The sequence below is a fragment of the Camarhynchus parvulus genome, chromosome 7 (assembly GCF_901933205.1).
Source record: "Camarhynchus parvulus chromosome 7, STF_HiC, whole genome shotgun sequence".
Classification (NCBI taxonomy): domain Eukaryota; kingdom Metazoa; phylum Chordata; class Aves; order Passeriformes; family Thraupidae; genus Camarhynchus; species Camarhynchus parvulus.
This window is the reverse complement of record NC_044577.1, coordinates 1,679,205-1,702,706: the sequence shown is the minus strand read 5'-3', so window position 1 is coordinate 1,702,706 and position 23,502 is coordinate 1,679,205. Positions and strand designations below refer to the sequence as shown.

Here is a 23,502-nt window from a genome sequence, read left to right as displayed (position 1 = left end):
GCCATCCCAGCTCCTGGACAATCCCTCATCTTTATGGCTGGCAAAGAGTGACAGGAGCTGAGCAGGAGAAGGAAGCAGGTGGAACCACGAAGACTCAGGCAAAGAACAAGCTGCAACCAACAAGTTTTCTTGTCTTTATTAGAAAGAGACCTATACAATATAGCAGCCTCTCTCTGCAGTACTTTACAGCTTTTTTGTTCCTTTTTTTTTTTTTTTTAACATTTTAATTTTTATTTTTAATTATTCAGAATACTGTACAGCTGACACAAAAAATCTCGACGTGTAGAGAGAGAGAGAGAGAGAGGAAAGGGGAACATAATACAAACTGGCATACTGAATCAAACCCAAATAATAGGAAACAACAAGCAAAGTGAAATGTTTGTCAATTGATTTAATTACAGTACAAACAATATAAATAAAGCATCATCGAGTCATTGTAAAACAAACTTGCTGGATGAGGTAATATAAAAACAACAACAAAAGTCTTCTTTTTTTTTTGCCTTTTTTTTTTTTTTTAGAATTTCCACACTGTCTCATCATCATTTATACATTATTATTTACAGAAACAGAAAAACAAACAAAAAATAAACCCAAACCCCAACAACCCAAACCTTGCTGTGAAGCCTGCCATGTGCTAGGTACCTCCTGCCTCTACCCCAGGCAGGTGTCCCCTGCTCACCTGGGCTCCCTCCCTACTCAGCTGGACAGACAAACACCACAAAGCAGAAAGACCTGGAGGATTTGGGGGCTGAACACAAAATCTGCTGCTCAGGGCTGGGCCAAGCTTTTGGGAGATGCTCAAATCCTGCTGGAGCCCAGGGGTTATAAGGCAGCAGGAGCTGCAGATCCGAGCTCTTGGCCGTTCCAAGAGTCAGGAACATCACAAAAGGAGTCCCTGGTGTTTCAGGGGACACTCCTGCCCCAAATCCCCCTCAGCCTGTGCACCCACATGCAGCTACCAGTGAAAGGTGCTCCTGCCAGTGACACAGCAAGAGGGAGCTGGGCCAAACCCTGCACACCTGCGACTAGCAGAGGATGGGCACATCCTCTTCCTCCTCAGCAGATTCCATGCAGAATCCAGCTGAGTCCCTGCTTACCTCAGGAAAAAACACTGGGGGAGGGGGTTTTCAACAGCACTTCCAAGGAATTGAAGGAGTGGGAAAGGCAAAGATCCTGCCACTGTTCCTGCACAGCCTGCCATGGCCCTCCCCACAGCTCCTTCCTGCCCTCTCCCTGTGGGAGGACAAGAAAGCGAAGCCAGGGCAGAGATGGTGGCAGCAAGGCTGGCTCAGCTCTTCCCAGCCTGCAGCACCCACTGCAAAACTTTCCAGCCAGTCGTGGCCAAAGACAACTGGAGGGAGGGAAGAGGAGCTGCCCTTGGGGAAGAACCCAGCTCTTAGAACATCTCCCTTGGAAACATCTCCCAAAAAGCCCCAAAAGGCAGCAGGACCCCAAGTGCTGCTGAATTCCCTGACAGCTCACTGGTCCCACAGCCAGGTTCAGCCAGCAAGATGAGTCTCAAGGAAAGTGGTATTAAAAAGAGCCTCTGAAATGCAAGACTCTGTCCCTTCTACCTTCAGAATCTCCTTCCCTGCAGCTTCCCACCCCCAGGGCTGGCCAGCTGGGATTTCCCCTCTCCAGCAAGGGAGGGATGTCTCCCCTCCAGCCCTGGAGGCCAAGCTCAAGGTTTTCTCAAGCTGAGTGTTGCTGCCTGAAGGAATTGGAAGCCTGGACCTCATCTCCCTGCACCTCTCCATCCCTCAAACCAGTGTCCTCCATCCTGGAAGTGGCTGGTCTGACTCCAGCTGGGAAAAACTCCCATCCAGAGGCTGGCTCCAGCACACACACACACACAGAGCAAGTGCAAAGTGACCTCCAGGTGACACCTGAGGGCTCAGGACACCCTGGCTGCACTTCACCCACCAGCTCAACCCCTACATTTGGGGTGCAGATGCCAAAAAATCCCCACATTCAGCACCAAAACCCTTCTTGGGCCCTGCAGGAGGAGTCTGGGCTTTGGGGCACAGAGGAGATGTGGATGAGCTCTCTCTGTGAGGGGTTTTCCTCCTCGTACCTTGCGATTCCTGAACACCAGGGAAGTGTTTTCAGCTACTTCAGGAAGTACAAAAGACCCCACATGGATCAGTTCTGGGAAGAGGGGAAGAGCAGGGAGCATTCACTGCCAGCAAGCAAGGTGGCACCGTCCCCAAGGCATGCCATGAGACCTCTGAGGTGTCCCCCACCCACCCCCCCTCACATTCTGTACACAACACACAGATGGAAAAATGAGTAGCTCTGAAGCACTGCAAAACAGCCAGGCCTTAGCACTGGAAGCTAAAACAAACCACATCCAGAAAATCCATGGCTGAGGGGAAGCTGAGGCTCTGCCTGCCAACAGAACCCAATGGGATGCTGGCAGGCACGGGGAGATGAAGAGGTTAAAACTGCTGAAATGCACAAAGACAGCTTTATTTTACCCACCCACGAGCAAAATTCTCCCCCCTGAATATGATAGTAAACGATGGGAGTTCATTCACCCACGTCTTCCTGTCACCCTGAAATGAAACATGGGGCCAGAAACATGCTTGGCAATTTGGGGCTGAAGATGGCCCTAAAAAAACCCCAAACCAACCTTTTACTTTTCAGAAATCATGCAATTCCCCTCTCTAAACGTGAACTATTCACAGCTCCTGACAATCCTGGCCAAAACCCCTCAAACCTCCCTTTGAAGTGTGGGACAGAGTCACTCAGCTCAAGGTAAACTGTCCCAGTATTTACTGTAAAAACTGGCCCATGCTAAACAACAAAGCAAAACCTACAAATATCCTAAACCAACAAATCCACCCATCTACAGCTCTGGATGTTTTGCTCTATGACCTCTATTATTATTTTCCAATAAAACCATTCAAGCCAACCTTCTTTTAGAACTCAAAACTCACTGCAGAACCTCTTGATTTGGGGTAGTTCTTTTCTACCTTGACAAGAACTTTACCCCAGAGCAGTTTTGGGTTTTTTCCCCTCTTGTGCAGCAAACACAAGAACATCCAAACCTGGCTTTTCTATGCAGTAAATTTTACCCACAAACCATCAAGAATGGAAGGTGTGGAACTGAGGGTCCAGGTCCAGAGGCAGAGATCCCACCTAAGGACAGGATTGCTGCAGCAGCCCCTGGAGAGGGAAGGAAGATGCCGGACGGTGAGATGAGGATGAGGATGGGGAAGTTGTCTCCTCTCCAGCCAAGCTGCCCCAAAGTTTGGTCCCCAACGCTCCCCTCGAGTCCCCCCTCGGACAACAACCACGTAACCAAACATGAAATGACCATTTCACCAACAACAAACCCCAAAAACCATCCCTGTTAAGGTGCAAAGGCGGCTCCCCGAGACGTTTGGGAAGGGCCCCTTGGGGACCCCCTTGTGAAATCTGTGCTTGTCTCCACTACCACTACTTTGTACTAGAAACTACAAATTACTTCATTTCTCCCGATCTCCATACAAATATAAAAGCTGAAGCTATTCCAACCCCATAGAATCTAATTTTTCTACATTACAGTGCCGGAGATCACTCGACTCCTCTCCCCACGTGACTCGGCCCTCTCTGGCCCAGGGAAATCTCCAAGTGCAGCTAAAGCTTTTTCATTTCCTTGCACTAACACACATAATTTAAGGGAAAGGGGGACAAGACAGTGAATTAAACAATGTTTAATGTTTACACAGTTATTTTACACTGCACCCAAATGCTTCAAAATCCTCTCCACCTTCCAGGAGCTCACCCGGCTTTCCCAGCAGCACCAAGGCTCTCCAAGCTTTCTATTTCTTTCCCTGCTCCTTTTTTTACCACCAAAATTGGAAATCTGGTAATGGGAGCCCTTGGCCAAATCTCTGCATTCAGGGCAGGACCCTGAATTTCCCCATGGTTGGGGTTTTTTTCTTTATGAAGAGCAAGGAGAAGTGAACTGTCCTGGCAATACCCAAGCTCAGCTGTGACACTTCCAACTGAATTCCACAGCAATTAGCCAAAGAGGAGAGGAACTATGGAAACACCAGTGGCTGACTTGCTCCTAGTGTTTTAGCCATGGATAAAGTGCAGAGGAAGGGGGATTTCAAGGTATCTGGGATGAGGGGAAGGGTTTGGTACAATGCCAACCACTGCCACAGCCTCTGCTTCCAGAGAAAACAGCTTTGGCCGCCGGGTTTCTGCTGGGATTTCTCATGGACTGGGTCACAGCTAGGGCTTGTTTTGTTCCCAACATGCTCCAAGGGTGTGAGGGTTCCAAAAACGCAACAAGAGTGGCTAAAAACGAGCCAAGGAGCAGGAAAGGGGTGGGAGAATGGAGTGAAAGCAACAGGAACCACGATTCCTGTGGGATCTCCAAGTGCCAGGAGACCTTGCCTGATTCTGCACCTGGATGGCTCCAGGAGCAGCCTCTGCAAAGTGCAAACACATCTCCTGAAAAAGCCTGTGGAGCTCTCCAAGCCAAGCCCCACCAGGATCCAGCCAAGGAGAGCTTCCTCCATGCCCTGCCTTTCCCCCCTGCCCTCCACCCTGCAAGGAGAGACTTGGTGACAACAGCCCTGGGTGACCTCACCCAGCAGGTCCCTTCCAGCTCAGGATATTCTGGCATCTCCTGACCTTCCAAGGGAGCTGTGCCACCTGCAGGGCTGGGAATTCTCCCCACAGACCCCCACATCCACACTGCTTCAACACAGTTATGCCAACACTTAGGGGAAAACCACGTTTAGGTTAAAAGTAACCATGCTACCACTTAATTAAAGCAGCACTTGGCTTGCCTGGATGCATATTTTTTCCTGTAATACACTGGAATTTCCTCTCCTAAAAACATTCTGTGCTTTTTCAAGGGTTGCTCTCAGAAGATTTTTAGGAAAGGACCACAAAATTTGTCCACCTGCAATCTACCTGCTTGCCCTTGTTTCTCAAACATCACCCTCAGCCTTGTTGCCAGAGGAAGGTGGCCCAAAGAGAGCATTAAACAATGTACAGAAAATCATCTAAATTAGGAAAAAGAAAACCAACCCAGCTCTGAAAAGGAATGTGCACTTTTTGAACCCTGGGTTTGAAACACTGGACTTGGTTTTTGGGATACAAATGCCCTGGATGCTCCTGGGGGGAGGAGCTCTAGCACCTCTGGGATTGCCATTCCTGAATCCCTGCTGTGGCAAAGCTCCTGAGCACCAGCACACAGAGGGGGTTTCACAGCATCCCCTTCAGCTGCACATCAGCTGGGCTGTCCCCTCCCTGAGGGACCACCTCGAAGTACCAAACATCAGGAACGCTGGAGAAATGGCAGTTCAGACAGACACCTTTTCTGAATTAAAAAAAAAAAGAAAATAAATTCAAATATTTAGAAGTATCTCAGTGGGAAGGGAATCAGCTGTGTGTGGTGCAGTCAGCCTAGGCTGGCTGGAGAAAGATTCCCTCCCCCAGATACTCAAAAGTCTAGAAGACAACGAAGTACAAAAGGACAACACCACCAAAGAGGAGAAGCTGGTCAACGTTCCTGTGCTTCCACCTCAAGGCTCGTTTTTCAGCCTCAAATCTGTAATTTTTCATTTTTTTGGTTTTCCTTAAGCTAACCACATGGCATTTCTTCCTTTGCATTTTGTCCACATTCACTTTCCTTATCAACTGCTCCTCCCATTTGTGTGCTGAGTGAAACCCAGAGCCCCAAGGAAGAGCACCACTGAAGGTCTGGGAAATACACAGGAGCAGGTAAATCTGCAAATTACTCTGCTGTGTGCACCTCCTTGCCTTCACATAATTGCTCCTTTGCCATCCAGTTCAGCTGAGTTTTCAGCTTTCTCCATGATAAACCATGCCCCCATCCCCACATTGCCATATGCCACTCAAAAAAAGAAAAAGATAAAAAAATAAATCACTTTTCTGCCTGCCAAAACCTCTGCTTCCCCACGCCAGAATCCTGCTAGTGGGAAGCAGGAGAAGCTGGGATGCAAGACCAAAAGGACCCAATCAGGTATTAAAACTTGGAATTGAAAGGAACTGTCCAGGCCACTTGCACAAGCCATTTTTCTTGGGGAAAGCAGCCGGGCTGGGAGGGAGCCCTGCCTGCCGTGCTGAAGGCTATCAATTCTGAACTTAATCAAACCTGATCTTCCCCCAGCCAGAATGGGCCTTTTTGTCTTGGCTTGTGAAAGCTTCCTGACTTCTGGAGTAAAATATATTTACAGCGCTGAGGAACAGCCTCTTTTCTCCTTTCTAATTCCTTTTTTTTTCTTCCCTGATCTCCTTCTGATATGTTATTCCTCACAGGCTTTGGAAAGAAGAGTTCACTGCTGGGAATATTATCAATGTACAATAATGATCTGTAACCCACAGATCCTAACTAGTTGCACATTATTTAGTTCACATCCATTACAGTTTATAAATTAACAGAGATGTCATTTTCTGTAAAAAAAAAAATCAATGTATATTTACGGTCCTTTTTTTTATTCAAATAGATTTTAAATACATAGAATCTAGAGACACAATACAAAAAAATCTGTATAAGTTAGGCAATGCATCACAGGAGTGACCAAAAAACTCAACACGATTTACCTTGGCAAAATGACAGAACCTATTTCTGCTGGCTGAAAAAATAACCAAAAAAAAATGAAATTAGCCTTTAATGCATTTATTAATTTCACCAAACGTATTTGAAATGTTGTTTTCCACAGCGGTATTCATTATTCCTTTTTGTGTTTCAGGCTTACTCTTATTTATTTTTTCCATTTTGTTTTTACACCAAGGAGACTGCAGTCAAATAACACTCAGCAACTCATTTCCTCTCTTTGGACTGAAAAATTAAACAGATACTAAATTATGACAGTGAATTTAGAAAGGAGGGCTCCAAGGGCTCGAAAGAACATGTCTGAGATAATATGATGCTTCTAAGAATATTGCAATCACATCCAAGCAATCACCGAAGCGTGCCATGTAACTACCTCCTCAGCTAATATGCTTTTTTCTCCGTGATGACTAATCATGTTCTATTAAACAGCAGTAATGCTGGAAGAACTCAACTATACAAGTGTAATGAAGCCAGTATTCTCCCCGGACAGATTAGCTACAACTGATTTGACACATACCATCATAGGAGCTTCAAACCTGACAAACTCTGTGCTTGCTTCTGATTTATGCCGTCAAGCTCTTCGGGAGAAGAGAATGGAAAATCCAGGCGCCGCAGAGGTGAAATGTTCTGATGTGCTTCACTGTCACTTAGGGAAAGTCACCGTCTCTCCTTCTTTCCTTCTTTCCTTCCTTCTGCTCCGGCTCGCCTCTGCCCCGCGGCGCCGGTGCCACGCGCGGCCCGCCCGGCACGGCCCCCAAACCAAGGGCCTGCCCGCAGCCCCCGCGCTCCTCCCGGGCCCCCCGCGCTCCGCTGGCACTCGGGATGGACCGGAGGGAAAAGGGAGGAGGAGGAGGAGAGGCAGCGGACTCACAGAGCGGAGCTGCGATGGCGATGGAGGAATGTGAGGCTGCGGATGCCGCCGGGCTCAGCCAAGGCGCTCCCCTCAGATGATGGTGGGCATCCTCCCGCCGCTGTTGTTGCGGTTGTTGTTCTTCCTGGACAGGTTTGGGGTGGCCATGAGGGCGAAGCGCTCGTCGGGGCAGCCGTACTGCAGCAGCACGTCGATGCACTCCTGGCTGGAGGCCTGGCGGGCGTAGGCCAGCGCCGTGTTCCCGTGGGCGTCGCGCGCCATCACGTCCACGCCGTACTGCGGGGTGACAAGAGGGGGGAATCACAAACCACAAACCTCACCGGAGCTCTTGGGAGCTGTGCTGTGACAATTTGGGGAGGGGGTTTGGGATTGGAGGTGAGGGAGGGCGAGGGAGCAGCCTGGCAACAAGAGCATGGCAGCGCTGAGCCACGTATGGAAAAAGTGTTTCTGAGGGAGGGACAAAATCGTGTGGGACAAAATCTGCCCCAGCAGATTTCCAGCTAAGGGAATCTCTCCTTCCTCATTTCCCATGCTCTCCCTCGCTCTCCAACAAGCAGCAGAGGCAGAAATATGCTTTTCCACCACCCTCTGAAAGCATGCAGTGAGGAACACACACCCTGAGGCCATGGGGCCATGAAGCCCTCCAGGACAAGTCCTGGCCCATCCTGCTGAGGGACACAGCCCCTGGCAGGAGTCCTTACCCAGATGAGGAGGCCATAAAGCCCTCCAGAAGCAGTTCTGGCCCATCCTCCCAAGGGACACAGCCCAGCCCTGGCAGGAGTCCTTACCCAGATGAGGAGCTGCAGCAGCACCACCCTGAGGCCATGGTGCCCTGAAGCCCTGCAGGAGCAGCTCTGGCCCACCCTCCTGAGCGACCCAGCCCCTGGCAGGAGTCCTTACCCAGGTGAGGAGGCCATGAAGCCCTCCAGGACAAGTCCTGGCCCATCCTGCTGAGGGACTTAGCCCCTGGCAGGAGTCCCTTACTCAGCTGGAGAGGCCATGAAGCCCTCCAGGAGCAGCCCTGGCGCAACGTCCTGAGGGAGGGCAGCGAGTCCTTACCCAGATGAGGAGGCCATGAAGCCCTCCAGAAGCAGTTCTGGCCCATCCTCCCAAGGGACACAGCCCAGCCCTGGCAGGAGCCCTTACCCAGATGAGGAGCTGCAGCAGCACCACGTTGCCCTTGCGGCAGGCCAGGTGCAGGGCCGTGCGCCCGTCGCCGTCGCCGCAGGTCTCGTTGACCTCGTCCCGCGTGCCGTGGGCCAGCAGCAGGATCACCGTCCTCAAGTCCTCCTCGGCCGTGGCCCTCAGGAGGTGCTGGCCCAGAGAGAGCTCCAGGCACTGCAGAGGGGCGAGGAAGAGCTTCTGCTCGTACTTGGCGCGTATCCAGAGCTCTTTTTCTTCCCTAGGGGAGCCAGAGGGGACAGGTCACTCTCAGCTGGTGTTGCAGCCCACAGTGCTCAATCAACAAGGAGGTAATTTCCCCTTTCAAATTTATGTCAAGAAAGCCCTCACAGGAACAGTTCACCCAAACCTTAGGAGCAGTTCACCCAAACTTTGTATTTTTAGCAATACTTGTGTTGCCCACCTTTCTGTTCCAGTGCTCAGGATCCTCCTTGATGGATGCTGTGCCCACAGCCAGGAGGTCTTTAAAAGCCCTGGGCCAGCAAGAGGTCAGGGCAAGAGCCCTCACTTTGGTCACAAAGACACAAGAAGCAGCCAGGTTCCACTTCAAGGCTGGAGAACACACTGCAAAAAAATGCACCCCATTTCTGTAACCCAGACCAGAAGTAACCAAATGGGGGCTTTGTCCCCCTCCAAGCTGAATAATGCTCCCAAAGGCATAAGGATGATTTCCTCCTGTTTTGCCAACATTCAAACCAGTGCTTTGAAGCACCTTTTCCTCCTGATATATCAAAGAACCATCAGAAGCTTTCTGGTGCTATCAGGTTACAGCAGAACAAGGACTACAAACAAGGCCCTCCACTCGCCCCGTTTCAAAAATTACCATACAATTACATGATCTGAGAGCAGCAGCCCCAGACAAAAAAAGTCCCATTTAGAGGTCCCTCAGGTAATCTGCTCAGTTTGTGAAAACCACAAACATCACCTGAGCCAGGCAACTGGGTCCTGGTGACAGATTCTCTCCTCTGGAGTACAAAAGGCCAAGCTCTGTTTACGCCTTTCAGCCATGTTTACACTGCTCCCAGTAATCTAGTGTCAGGTTAGCCCTAATCTGTTTTTAAATACTAATGTAAACATCTCCTTCCACCAGCAAATCTGGATTAGTTTTGCATCATTTCCTGGGACATGTGGAGTGACCTTGCAGTGACCTGCCTGGATGCTTTCAGGCACAGCTTCCCAAAGCAGGCACAGCCTCCCTGCCCCGGCCACAGTTTGCCCCACAAACAGGGTTAGGGCTTTTCTTCAGAGCAAAAGTGCAAAGAGATAATTTGCACAGAGAGTGCTTCTTTTACCTCAAGCCTCTGAATGGCTCCTGCAAACTAAAAGACACACCAAAAAAAAAAACAAAAATCAACCCTCCACAACCCATTTGGGCAGTTGCAAATTAACCTTTGATGGCAGGATCTGATAAATGGAGTATGGCTGCAGGTATTCCAGATGGAGAGGAGGAAGAAAAGGAGTTCTGTTATCAGAATCTTTAATTCATGGTTTTTCTAATTACATTTTTTTAAGGTAAAAAGCCAAACTAGAACCACTGCCACGAAAGGGATAAAGTAACACAAAATTATCTACAATAAAATGGGCATTCTTGCAACAGCTCTGCTCCCAATATCTTCAAGGATGTTAGCAAAGATCTCAGATTATTTTTAAACTCACACAGAGGTACTGAGAGTATAACCAACACATCCACTACACGTTTAAAATGTGCCACACTGGAAAATGAGGTGATTCAAGCTGTGCTGTTCACCCACACTAACACACACCAGGGCTCTGGGAATTTATTTTTCATATGTCCATACATCCTAAAGGCAAAATACTCCTCAGATATGTAAGTACTATTTTTTAGCTTAGTCAAGGGTCTGTAAATTAATTTCCCTCTCCCCCAGACCATTTTTGGAGTGAGAGAAACTTTTCACTCCTATCAGAGCACTGGTTGCTCAAGAAAAAGTCCTTTTCTACAGAGAAAAAAAAGCTGTTTGACACAAATCTCCCACTTCCAATCACCATTCAGCCTAAACTGTAACAATGAGGCTAAAAGGAGAGAATAATTGCTTAGTTCAGGCAGAGGCTCTCCAAGCTTGAGGCTGGCAGGTTCACAAATCTATCAGCACCAATTTCGCATTTGCTCTGCACATTTTCACAACCCTGATGGCTCCTGGAAGGATGCAAGAAAGAGAGATAGGGATGCCCCAGTCCTGCTCAGTTCTGTCCTACTGCCTCAAAAGGCTGGGGAAAGAAGAGGAAACTCTTTAGAAGCCAATGTCACAGGAAGGGCAATGTGCTGCCATCTGCCTCAGTGCTGGGCACCAACTGAATTCACTCAGTAAGGTCCAGTTCCACCTTTGGAGTCACATCAAGGGTCGTGGTGGAACTATGAATCAAAATAAAGGTGTTTCAGAGGCCTCAGACATTTGGGGCAGCACGTCACTGACATCAGTATGGAATGAGATTCAGGTATTTTTCAACAGAAAACGGCAGATTTGTCTTTTTCAACAAACTGGGCACAAGGAATATTTGGGTGTTATGGATGAAAACAAAACCTCATCACAGGTAGGATGAAAAGCACACTGGAGTACACCTCATGGGCAGCCACAACACACAGGGACTGCTTTCCAATGAGAATCTAAGAAAGCCAATGTCCACACACATCCTGCCTCCATCTCTGGCACAAACCCTTTCATCTGGATGGGAAGTCCTGGGGACTTTCCTGGGAGACAGCTGCAGCTCTGCCGACTCGCATTCATCTCAGAAACCCTGACAACAAGACATAAATACTGCAATTGTTGCTCTGATGCCCCAATTTCACTTCTAGGATCCACAGCTTGTCTTGGTTGAGGTTTCATTTCCCCCAAGGAAGGCCAGTCCAAGAGCAGAGTTGTCAGCAGTAGATCACTTAACCTCATTGCAGTTCCCCGGAGGACCACTGCTCACATCCCCTGTTAGTTAATGAGCTAAAAAATGAATTATTGGAGCGGTCAGCAATAAGCAGGAAGAGGAGGCACAGTGTTTCATTTCAGCCAGCACTGACATACCTTTAAATAAATCAACTGAAGAAGAGCATGAGGAAGTGTGAGGGAGAGCAACTCATCAGGAGAAAGACACTGAACCAGTCCCTAAAATAAAGGCTAGTAAATATTGCCCTCTTTTCCTCCCTAATTGCAAGTCTGGGCAATTCTAAATGACCCTCTCCATACCAGGCACTTCCAGCTGTAGTTGTCAAAGCCAAACCAAGACTCTTTCAGTGAACTTTCAGCTGTGGAGTCCTTGTCTCAGGAGCAAATCAAAGCTGCTGTGCTGTAGAAGGAACATCTTCATGTGCTCTGATGGTCCCAATGACACCAAACACTGGAGAAGGTCTGAGCTGCCTCTTCCTCATATGCAGCAAAACTAATAGATTATAAGTTCCTAGATAAACTTAGAGAAATGAACAACAAGGTCAGAAGTTCTTTAAGCCTTTTCTCTCTAAATACCTGATCATACAGACTCCAAACCTCAGTGTGTTTGCCCCTCACACAAGGGGCACACACAGCAGAGCATCACTGCAAAACACTCCACAGAAGCAGGAATGAGTCACCAATCTTGTCCCAAAAGTGCCACCAAGCTCTCTGCTCCTGCAGGAGCCTCCATCACTCGTGAACCCCAAGAACACAGAGTGGTGGGAATAACGAAATCCCTGCTGCAGCAGCAGCACTGTACACAGGTAAAAGGTTATTAGAAACAGATGAAAATTTCAGTTCTCGGTTTATTTTGATCTAATTAGGTGCTTGCTTCTCAAGATAATGTCCAATTATTTAAATTACTCTGCCAGCCACATCACATCATTATTATGTGGAAACATAAATACTGGGCACTGGAAGGGGGGAGGGTAAGCAGGGAGCATCAGAGGAGAGAAAAAGCAGATTTGCCTCCAGCACAGCCTCGCTCCAGGAGCTGCCCTGTGTTCCCCAGCCGTGGGCTTGCACTGGAGATGCTCCCTGAGGAGCCCACATCCCACACAGCTCAGCCCCATCATGTGCTGCACTGGGTTTTCCACCCTACCAATGCCATCAGAAGCCTCATCCTGTTGGTATCCAGCCTCCATCCTGACTCCTCCTCGCTCCCATTCACCTCTGCCTTCACCTCCACTTGTCCCTCACAGATATTTGGTGGAGTCACATCAGCAGGCAAACAAGAAGAGGATGTGCAGGGTGGGAAAAAAGTGGTGCTCATGCAGTGACCCAGAACTGCCTGAGTGGGCAACAGCACGTGGCTGGAGAGCCTGGGAACTTGCCATCAGAATTTCACAGCTCCAGAGCAAGAGCAACCTTGCTCTTCCCAAAGCACGACTAAAAGGATGACTAAAATGTCATGTTGTTATCCAGACTTACTCACCACTTGTTAAAAAGCTGGAACGAATTCTGAAGGTTGAATTAGAAAGACAGTGGACAGCAGGTATTTACCATGGCACAGCATCGATTTCCCACCACCAGAAATGAGAGCAGGCTCCTTACAAGCACTTTGAAGTGCAGTTTTATCCTCCACACCTCTGACAACACTGAAAAGCTCCTGATTTTTTTTTCATCCTTTCTTCTCTCCTGCTACAGGAACTAATTCTGTAAGAGAGGAGGCCTCTCAGTGGTGTCTCCACGGTGGCTGTGCAGGTGCTGTGCCCGTGTGTTGCCATTTCTGGTTGCTCACTGAAGTACAACCCTTTAACGCCACGGTAACCTGGCCAGCTCAGCAAGAGCTCTGCCAAATTTCCTCTCCTCTTGGCCAGCTGACAAGGTTAATGTGTCTCTTCCAAGAAAATGAAGTAAATCTAAGCCACTGCACCTCCCAAACTCCTGGAAGAGCCCCAGGATGTGTCATTAGCTTTGTGGTCCAGCACACAAGGAGCACATATCACCTAATGACCGGCGCCGGGCAGCTGCATGTGCCGGGGCTTCCCCATTAAACATGATCCCAAAAAATGGCACTGCTTTGGACAGGGCTGGTGATGCAGGGTTGGGATGGGTAAAAGGAAAACACCGAGGGTGGGGAGCAGGATTGAAATGTTGGAGAAAGGTTCACGATGCTTTTAATTGCAACAGCAAAAGCGCAGAGAAGAAGAGAGGGTGAGAAGAAAGGGGCTAGCAGCAAGGAATTTCCAAAGTGCCTTCCTGCTCCGAGCAAAGCAGGAACTGGGAGGAGAGGCATGGAAGAGGAGCTGGGAACAATGTGCTGAGAAAACACAGGGGCTTCCTCTCTCTCTGCAGGAGAAGACCCCTGTGCTGCATTGCAAAGGCAGCGCTGAGCAGCTGAGCGGCTCGCGCCCCGCATGCCTCCCCGCCCCGCCGCGTTGCTAAGGGGGAAGGCACGAGCCCACCGGGAATATCCAGGTCCCTGGCAAACAAGAGGGCTCCAGACAGCAAACAAAGACCGATGGGTATTTATCCCTTAATTACTGAGAGCTTTGAAGAAACGGGCCCACTGTAAATCCCGCCCGCCCAGGGAACCGAGCGCGATTTATGCGCGCCGGGGCAAAGAGGAAATAAATATCTCTCTGGCTCCTGATCAATATTATGAGTGTTTTGTCAACCTACAGGGTGTTTTATGAGCTGTAAGGACAGAAAGGGATCATTAATAATTAAATAAAGTCTATCTATTAAGCTTATTACTTCTTACAAGTTAAACATCCCTGACGGACGAAGGGCAGTCCCACAGGAAAGCCGTGGATCAGCCAGCCCGTGTCTTGCCTTGGACTCTGGTCCAAGTGAGCAGTGACCCAGCCTGGAAATGATTTAGTTGCTGTCTGATGGGCAACTTATCTGCCTGAGGACTGCGTTCAACACACTCTTCAAATTTTGGTCCAGGAGACAGACAATTCAGCGCTGCAAAGTCATGCCAAATTCAGGTTACTTCTACTCTCAGTCCTTTTCAACCAAACCAAATGGCACAAATCCCTGGAAGAGTTCAAGGCCAGGATCTGAGCACCCTGGGATGCTGGAAGGTGTCCCTGCCCATGGCAGGAGGTTGGAAGGAGATGATCTTGGTCCTTTCCAACCCTCACCATTCCAGGATTGTATGAAATGAAGGCAGTTTCCCACCAGCAGCACCTCACACTGTCAGGGACTCGCTTCCTGCAGCCCCCAGCTCTGGACCTTCTCCACCATTAACTCTCCTATTCAATTTTTCAGTTTTCCTTTCATAGCTGTGTGTTTCAGGGAAAAAAAAAAGCCCTGCTGTGTGTGAGGGACAGAGATCACTCATTTGTGCAGAGCTCAATGTGCTTCTCAAATTAATCACGGCTTGCCTGGCACTTACCAGTATCATCGTTATTTGGAATTGGAGGAGCTCCTCCACCTTTTTCCCTCTCTCCTGACAGCATTCCCCTACACAGGGCTCCAAAACAGCTGCTATTTCTGCACTTGTGGGTTACCCCTCCATGGAATAAGCAGCAGCACTCCTTGAAGCATTAATGCACGTGCAGGATTTATTGCTGCCCAACATTAACAACCAGCCTGGCCAAGACATCAAGGTTTACTGACTTTAGGCCTTTCAGATAAATACTCTTCAATTGTGGGCTCTGATTTATCACAAAAAATTGCAGCCAACTTCTGTTTTCATTGCACGGCACTCCATCTAATAATTTTTAAGGTTTACTCGATAAAATATATCACACCCGAGGTTTACTCCGTGTAAAGTTAAGCAAAAACTGTGACATACAACAGCAGGGGATACTGTGAGTACTAAGATAAGGCTTATTAAGTTGAGAATAAAGATACCAAGGGTGACAACTCTAAGCCCTGCAAGTTGTTTAAATCTTTTCTCAATAAAAATCCAGGTTTTTTCTTTGTTCTGTACCATTATGTGAAATGAAAACAGTCCCTAGAGATTTAATAAAAACCTTGAAGAAGCCACAAGTTGTCCTTTTCCTCTAACCCCAAAAGCCCCAGAATTTTTTGAAACAGCATTGCCAGTGACATTTCAGAGGGAAAAACCCTAACAATGGTAAACTCTAAGGATTTGGAGCTCAGCACAGTCCTGAGACCACATAGACAATCAGAAGTCTGGAACACCTCTGCTATGAGGAAAGGCTGAGAGGATTGGGAATGTTCAGCCTGGAAAAGAGAAAGCCCAGGGGAGACCTAATTGTGGCCTTCCAGTTCCTGAAGGGAGTCAACAACAAAATTGGGGAGAGCTGATTACAAGGGTCTGGAGTGACAGGACAAGGGGGAATGGGTTTAAACTGACAGAGAGTGGGTTTAGATGGGATATTGGGAAGGAATTCCTCCCTGGGAGGGTGGGCAGGCCCTGGCACAGGGTGCCCAGAGCAGCTGTGGCTGTCCCTGGATCCCTGGCAGTGTCCAAGGCCAGGTTGGACGGGACTTGGAGCACCCTGGGATGGTGGAAGGTGTCCTTGACATGGCAGGGGTGGCATTGGATGACCTTTAAGCTCCTTTCCAACCCAAACCATTGTGTGACTGTGATTTTAAACACACAGATCGGTGAAAATAATTTAAAAACCAGCGTGAAGAGTGGAGGAAGATGGATTTCTCCTAAGGTTTCTAAGGAGAGACTTTACAACAGTCTGGAAAGCAAAACCCAGGAACAGCAGCTCCCTCACACCCACCCTCTGCTGATCAACAGGAAAGCTCCTGAGTTCAGGATCTGATTCCTTTTATCTGCTGGCACATCAGTACCAAGGTAAACATCCACACAAAATTTAACCCAAACCATATCACTGTGCTGGCTACCCAAAAAAAAGGCTGATAAATGAGTTATCACTGTGTGGCTCTAGACACACAAGTGAACCGCTTCCATTTCTTGGGTGGTCAACCTCAACACTTGGGCACACCACAAATATTACCTAAAAAAAGCCAAAAGCTGCAACAGTTGCACAGAAATGCTAAAACCTTCTCTCTCATATTTTCGGAGTGCCCTGACATTGGAAGGAAATGATGAATTTGATTCCATGTTCTTAGAAGGCTAATTTATTATTTTATGATCTATATTATATTATAGAATGCTATACTAAACTATACTAAATTATACTAAAGAATAGAGAAAGTGTACAGACAGAAGGCTAGAAAGATACTAATGAAAAACTTGTGACTCTCTCCTCAGAGTCTGACATAGCTTGGCCCCAGCTGGCCAATGAGTAAAAACAATTCACATGAAACCAATGAAACAACCACCTGTGGGTAAACAACGTCCAAACACATTCCAAAGCAGCAAAACACAGGAGAAGCAAATCAGATAATTCTTGTTTTCATTTTTCTCTGAGGTTTCTTAGCTTCCCAGGAGAAGAATCCCGGGCAAAGAGATTTTTCCAGAAAATGTGACAGTGACACTTCTCCGAGGTGGCGGACGGGGAGCGACACACAAAAATTGCAAGGCATAAATCTCAATAATGTGTGCCAGGTGGAAGATGGAGCGAGGTGGCTGTGTGAGTGTCCCCATGGTGGCATGGAGCAGGGCTGGGCTCCTGCCATCACACAGCATTAGGGATACCACAACAGTGCCTGATGTGAGCGGCTCCGGAACGCAGCCCGTGGCAAACGCGTCGAGGAAGAGAAATGGAGCTTCTCCTCTGCTCGTCCTGCTGGGAAGTGGAGGAGCAGCAGAACTGAGAGTGCCTTATAAATAATGAGGAAAGGGGGAAAAAACCACTTGGAGGGGGTTGACAGACTTCCAGAGCAGAAAGATATGGGAATCCATAAAATCAGAGGGTTTTGGGAAAGCTGCAAAAGGCAGGTCTCAGAGACAGCAGAACTGTGATTTGAGTTAAACTGTAGCCATAAAATAAGTCAGCAGAAAAATCATGTCAAAAAGTAAGGACAAATAGAACTATGGTCTGTGTATTAATGCTTGGCTAGCATAACTCCCTAAGCTACAGAAAAGTTTATCTACCAAGATATTAGGAAGTTCTAAGCCTAGCAATGGAGCCCTGTGGATTGTATTTTAATGCTTACAAGCAGGAATTGTATCCAAAAGAAGCAAGCATTGTTTGACTGAAGGTATGTGTGCTTACAGTGCTTAGATAGAACTACTGTCAATATGCTTCTGCTTTGTGTGATTGGTCAAAAACTTTTAAAGGAAGTTGTAACATGAAGTTCTTTGTCTGCTGCCGGGGATGTGAGCTGCTGGCATCTTCCCATTGTCATAACCAGGTAATGAGACTGATGCTGGAAGATAAACAGCTCGAGACGCGTTCCCCAGCAGTGCCGTCCCCTTGGGGATTTGTGCAGAGACCCCAGGCAGCGATACAATGAGATCTCAAATGAGTAGAAAGAGATCTCAAGTGAGAGTTTGCTTGAGGCTTCCATCATAGAATCAATAAGGCGGGAAAAGACCTCTAGGATCATCGAGTTCAACTGATCCAAAATGGTAAAAACACGTTGTGGGCTCCAGGAGAACCCAATCTTTACAAGATGATCAAAAACTGGTTTAATTGCAATGCCTCACAAAGACCTTCAGAAATGTTTCTTGATCCTTTGTTAACAGTAACTCTTATAGTTTGGTTTGCAAGGAGAAACAAAGTCCTTTCACTGGGCTTTAATTGCTTCTTAATTCCAGTAGAAGCAGTAAGATGATGCTCTTTGGAGTATTTGGGAAAGAAGAACACCCTCCAACCATTACACTGAATTTATGTAAGACATAAAAGAGAAAATACAAGTAATAAACATTGTATTTGAGCACAGACTCTGAAGAAAAACACATTTGGAGCAGCAAGCAAATAAAACCAACTGCTTGCTCTGCACAAGTCAGCAGTGGGAGGCAGGCAAGCTTGGAGGGGAAGGTCCAGGGGCTGGGAAGCAGCTGGATGATCCCCGTGGACAGCATTTCTGGGATCCACATTCCAGAGATGCTGCAGGGACCTCTCTCCTCTCCAACTCTTCCCAAGCGACTTGGAGCTCTCCCTTCTGCTCCCCTCACCTTCTGATGTCTCCTCATTTGCATCCCAAGTACCACAGAATCCTGAAGTTTGGAAAAGACCTCCAAGATCAAGTCCAACCTTCAACCAAACACCATGTGCCCAAGACACTTATTTCTGTGTCCACTCATTCCTTGAACACTTCCAGCGGTGGTGGCTCCTCCACCTCCCTAGGCAGTCCTTGCAATGCTTAGCCACTCTCTCAGTGAAGAAATTTCCCTAATATCCAACCTGAACCATCTCACTGATGCCAAGGACTCTACAGAAATTGTTGATGTCATCAGAACCTTCCATCAGTCTCATTTATTAATGGCTGTTTTTATTTAGGAAAAACTATGCCTTTTTTGGCAAGGCAGAGACCCCAAAGTATCCCCACTTTTCAGCAAGTGATGGGACTTCCCTCCACCTCTGTTTTAGTGGATTGCAGGTGTTTGATGCCCTTCTCAAACCATAAATCATAATTAGCTAAAAAAGACTGTTTTGGTAGACCTGCTCATGTTTCTGGAAAAGCCAAGCGGATGAATAATTTCCATAGAATAAGAAGGGATGAAGCTTTGAGAATCTTCAGCAGTTAACACCCAGAGAAATCCATGAGGTTCCTCTGACTAAAAAACTGAAATCTCAATAATTTTTTTGTTTGTTTGTGTATTTCCAACAATGGGATGTGCAACACTAGAGTTGCCCAAATGTCTCCCAAAAAGATGAGACTAGAGATGGAAGTGGCTTTCAGAAGACATGGAACTGCTCAGGTCCTGCTGATGCTTTCCCAATGCACCTCTGCCTATTAATCACTTGCAAAGCTTTGGGCTTTTATCATTTACAAGCCATAAGGTGGATGTTTGACAGTGGGAAACCCACAGACAGCAAAGAAAATCCACATGGGGGACACCTGCCAAAAGTGACAGCAAGTTCCACTTGGAGAGCAACTCAGAGGGAGCTGTGCAGGGATTTAAAGGCTGAATTAAAGCCAGAATTGAGGAATGAAAGCCTCTTGCCCAAGTGATCCTGGTGCACAAACGCGCTCTCTCTCTCTCTCTCTCTCTCAGCTACCTCCCTGCAAATCCCTCTTCAGGCCACATTTGGAAATTATTTAAAAAAGATAAAATATCCCTAATCTGTTACCAATTAGAAGAAACATGTGAATATTATTTTCTAATTTGTGACTCAATCTTAAAAGTGAACTCACTGAAATAATTACACTGGCTCCTGAATATTCCTATTGTGCTCCTGAAAAAAAAATAAATCCAAAAACGAACAGTGGGTATATCCTCTACTGCCCCAGATGCCCTGGGGCTGAATGTATCAACAAGAACCATCAAAACCCTGGAAATGGACTGCTAAAAAACTGTCATTTCTGCTCCCAGCCCAGGGGTTGCCAAACAGACTTGTTCCCTCCTAATGGTCTTTGTGCACCTTGGGCTTGTGGCGAGCCAGGATGAGCCAAGGAGGCCCAAGCTGAGTGGCCAACACAAGGTGTCCAAGCTGTCCACTGCACAAGTGACCCCTTCCAGCTGCAGGAGCTCTGAGCCAGGATTTATGAGAGAGCAGCAATGGAGATTTCTTTGTAAAACCCAGACACAGCACGACTTGAGTGAGTAACTCCTGAAAATTGGTAATTTCCTGGTGGTTAGCAGGAGAAGGCCCACCAATGGGGAAGCAGAGGCTGCTAATAAATTTATAGTGCGTTATATGCCAATTAGACCCCCTCAGCCCTTCAAGAGGCAGCACCACCAATCAGGTTATCATTCCACAAATGTACTCTTTAGGGCTGAGCTCATCACAAATCAATCCTGCATTTCAAGTGCAATTTTCATTAGCGTTACCCGGGACCGCACTGGTGAAACAATGCAGGCAGGTATTCTCTCCTTCTCCCCTCAGAGCACCCTTCCCCGATGCCTTGCGCTCAGCTATTTTGCTCCTCCTGGTGCACAGCCACGTCTCAACTTCAAATGGTAAATAATCACTTTGAATAGCACATTAATCCTGCGCCGGAGCAGATTTATTACACGCGTCACACGCGGGAGTTTCGCCGTCACTCGCAAGCCAGCCGTGAACCCCGTGCTTAAATTACATCCTTGTACCTGACCATGCACCATGCAAGGCTCTGTCAATACCAGCAATCAGCAGCTCCCTCAGCTTCCCACCCTGTGACATCCACAAGTGTCATTTGGGAATTCAGAGAGAGCAAAAATACACCAATAAATACTCTGGAAGGTTTAGCATCTGCTTTAAACCTCTGCTCACAGCTTGAATCACAGCTTTTCTTCTGTGCAAGCAGCACTGCGTTTTGGATGCTCTTCTTTGCTTCATTTTTGCTGAACAAGGCCAGAAACAGCCTTTAGTTTTAGCTTTGTAACCCATGGCAGCATGGAGATGCCTCCTGCTCAGGAACACAAGTCACCAGGAATGTATTTTCCTTTTCTTTTGCTTCTCAAGCTGGGTACAGACCTTGGAGAAGCACATGCAGAAACCTATCAGAGAATATCCTGAGTTGGAAGGGACCCACAAGGATCATCAAGTCACCCCAACAATTCCACCCTGTGCATCCCTGAGTGTGATATCCAAATGTTCCTCGAGCTCCTGCAGGCTTGGGGCCATGACCAACCCAACCTGACCCAGCCTTAGGTGGGGTTACAGATGTAACATCCATGTTGGGTGTACTTAAAGAACAAGGATCTCTTAATGCAAGAATTCCCAAAGCAACCTTCACTTCCCTGCTTCTCAGCCAGGCAAGGCCCCCTCAAATCATGGCAGGACCAAATTTTACTTCCTAAACTGCCCCTGCCCCCAGTCATTCTAAATTTTTATGGAGTCCCTTCACAAAAAAACCTCAACCTCGGAAGAGCAGTGCCTGATGCCCCAAGCCTTGGGCTGTCACCTGCATCTTATTTCTACTTAACCTCTTAAATAACATTGGAATTCACTTTGTCCCCTGATGGGCTCTGTAATGAGAACCTCCTGTCAATCAGGGCTCCATTAGCCGGGACAGACTCCCACTTCCTGAAACAATTTATTGCATTCCCAGCAGCGAATGGGCCTGGCTCCTTTTGAGCCCTTTGGGTTTTTTGGGGGAGCTATTCATTGGGAGCGGGTGTCCCTTGTGTCCCTGCTGAGCGGGGCATTGTTCCCCCCATTGTGGCTCATGGAAACGGCTTCCTGAGCTGACCCACCTCTCCTTGTCCTGCCCAGGCCCAGGGTTTGCCAAAAACTTCTTTGGGCTGCTCAGTTCAGCGGCCCAACACAAAACCCACCAGCTGTTTCCAGCCACTGGGGCAGGGGGAGAAGCCAATCCTGCTGTTAACCCCTTCCCAACAAAAGCCCGGAGAGCTGGAGCCCATAGCTCCCTCTTCCTTAAAAAACAGGATCTGCTCTCATTTAGCATGAAACTAAAGGCAATTTTGTTTTCCTCTTCCCCTCTCTTGGTTACAAACTCAAATTGCAGCTCAAAGGAAAAAAATCTTACTAATAGAGGCTAAAACCACTTTGGTTGGAACATTATCTTGAGAGGAGAATTTCCATTTCCTTAAGTGTGTGCAGTCCTTACGAGGTTCATTTGCAATGAGTCTATCTGTTTTGATGAGATAATAAAATGCATTTTATTTAAAAATATTCCCATTTCCACCCCCCTCCTCCCCCCAAAGGAATTCAAATGGTCAGTTAATCTTTCTGCTTCAGAAACAACCCACTGAGTAAATAAAAGAGGGTTCAAGATTATATAAACCAAGATTTTTTTCCTATTCTAACACTGGTCTCGAAGACTAAAATACAGATGTACCTGGGCATTGGCTGTGTGCCTTTTTAGTACAAATCAGTTTAACTTTTAGCCTGGGAAAGGGGGAAAAAATGGAAACAAGATGATAGTTATCTCCAGCCTTCTGTGATTCTCGAGTCAATAGTAAATGGGGGGACTCGTTAGTGCCATAGTGATCCAATCAGGATGAAATTATGCAGTCATGTAAGAAATAATATCTATTAGGCTAATTTAATCAACGAATACTTTACAGATGAATTAGAATGCAGAATCCAATTATTTCAAACATTTGGACTGTCAGCCGCTGTGTTTTTGAAGCGGTGGAGGGGGAGAAAGGGAAGGCTTGAGGATCCTTTCAAGGCCAGGGTGGCTGGGCTGTGTTTGTAGCAGGAGGGCTGAAAACAGCAGAGAAAATGACAACCACAATCAGCACCTTCCCTGGCTCCTGGGGCACCTTCCTCCGGGATATTGGCAGGGACAGCTTGATCTGCTCTTTGCACTGGCTCACAGTGACTGTCTCCACTCTTGCTGATTCCCCTGGCCAGCCACCCCTTAAAAGGGAGGTTCACACTCTGATGTCATGGGGTGTTTTGTTACTGAGAAGGGAAGATGTGCCCCTGGTTGGTGCACAGCTCCATGGATTGCATGTGGCATTTATTCCCTTGGAAAGCCAAGGTGCTGCTTTGCGGCATCGTACAAAGAGAAATGGGACAGACAGAACTACTGCCAGAAGGGGGAACTGGTTTACAACACCACTTGACTCAAAAAGGAGTCATACTTTTAAATAAAATGCATTTTATTACCTCACCAAAACAGATAGACTCATTGCAAATGAACCTCGTAAGGACTTGATCTGCTCTTTGCACTGGCTCACAGTGACTGTCTCCACTCCTGGTGATTCCCCTGGCCAGCCACCCTTTAAAAGGAAGGTTCACACTCTAATGCCAAGGGGTGCTTGGTTGCTGGGAAGGGAAGATGTGCCCCTGGTTGGTGCACAGCTCCATGGATTACATGTGGCATTTATTCCCTTATTGGAAAACCAAGGTGCTGCTTTGTGGCACCGTGCAAAGAGAAATGGGACAGACAGAACTACTGCCAGAAGGGGGAACTGGTTTACAACACCACTTGACTCAAAAAGGAGGGGACAAAACTGGGACTGTAAGTACACAAACCATGATCCAGCCTGACTCAACATCTGCTCTGCTGATGGTCTGTCAAAC

At 47.5% G+C, this 23,502-nt stretch overlaps 1 protein-coding gene across 9 annotated transcripts in view; it reads right to left on the bottom strand.

Moving 5' to 3' along the window:
• Positions 1–516: 516 nt before the first annotated feature.
• Positions 517–23,502, bottom strand: part of AGAP1 (ArfGAP with GTPase domain, ankyrin repeat and PH domain 1) — a 324,567-nt gene continuing 301,581 nt past the window's right edge. For all 9 annotated transcript variants that reach the window (XM_030952238.1, XM_030952236.1, XM_030952232.1 and 6 more), the window contains 2 exons: positions 8,601–8,856; positions 517–7,730 (listed from right to left, as the gene is read on the bottom strand). In XM_030952238.1, coding sequence (XP_030808098.1) covers positions 7,527–7,730; positions 8,601–8,856 — 460 coding nt within the window. In that variant the 3' untranslated portion in view covers positions 517–7,526. The remainder of the gene's footprint in view (positions 7,731–8,600; positions 8,857–23,502) is intronic.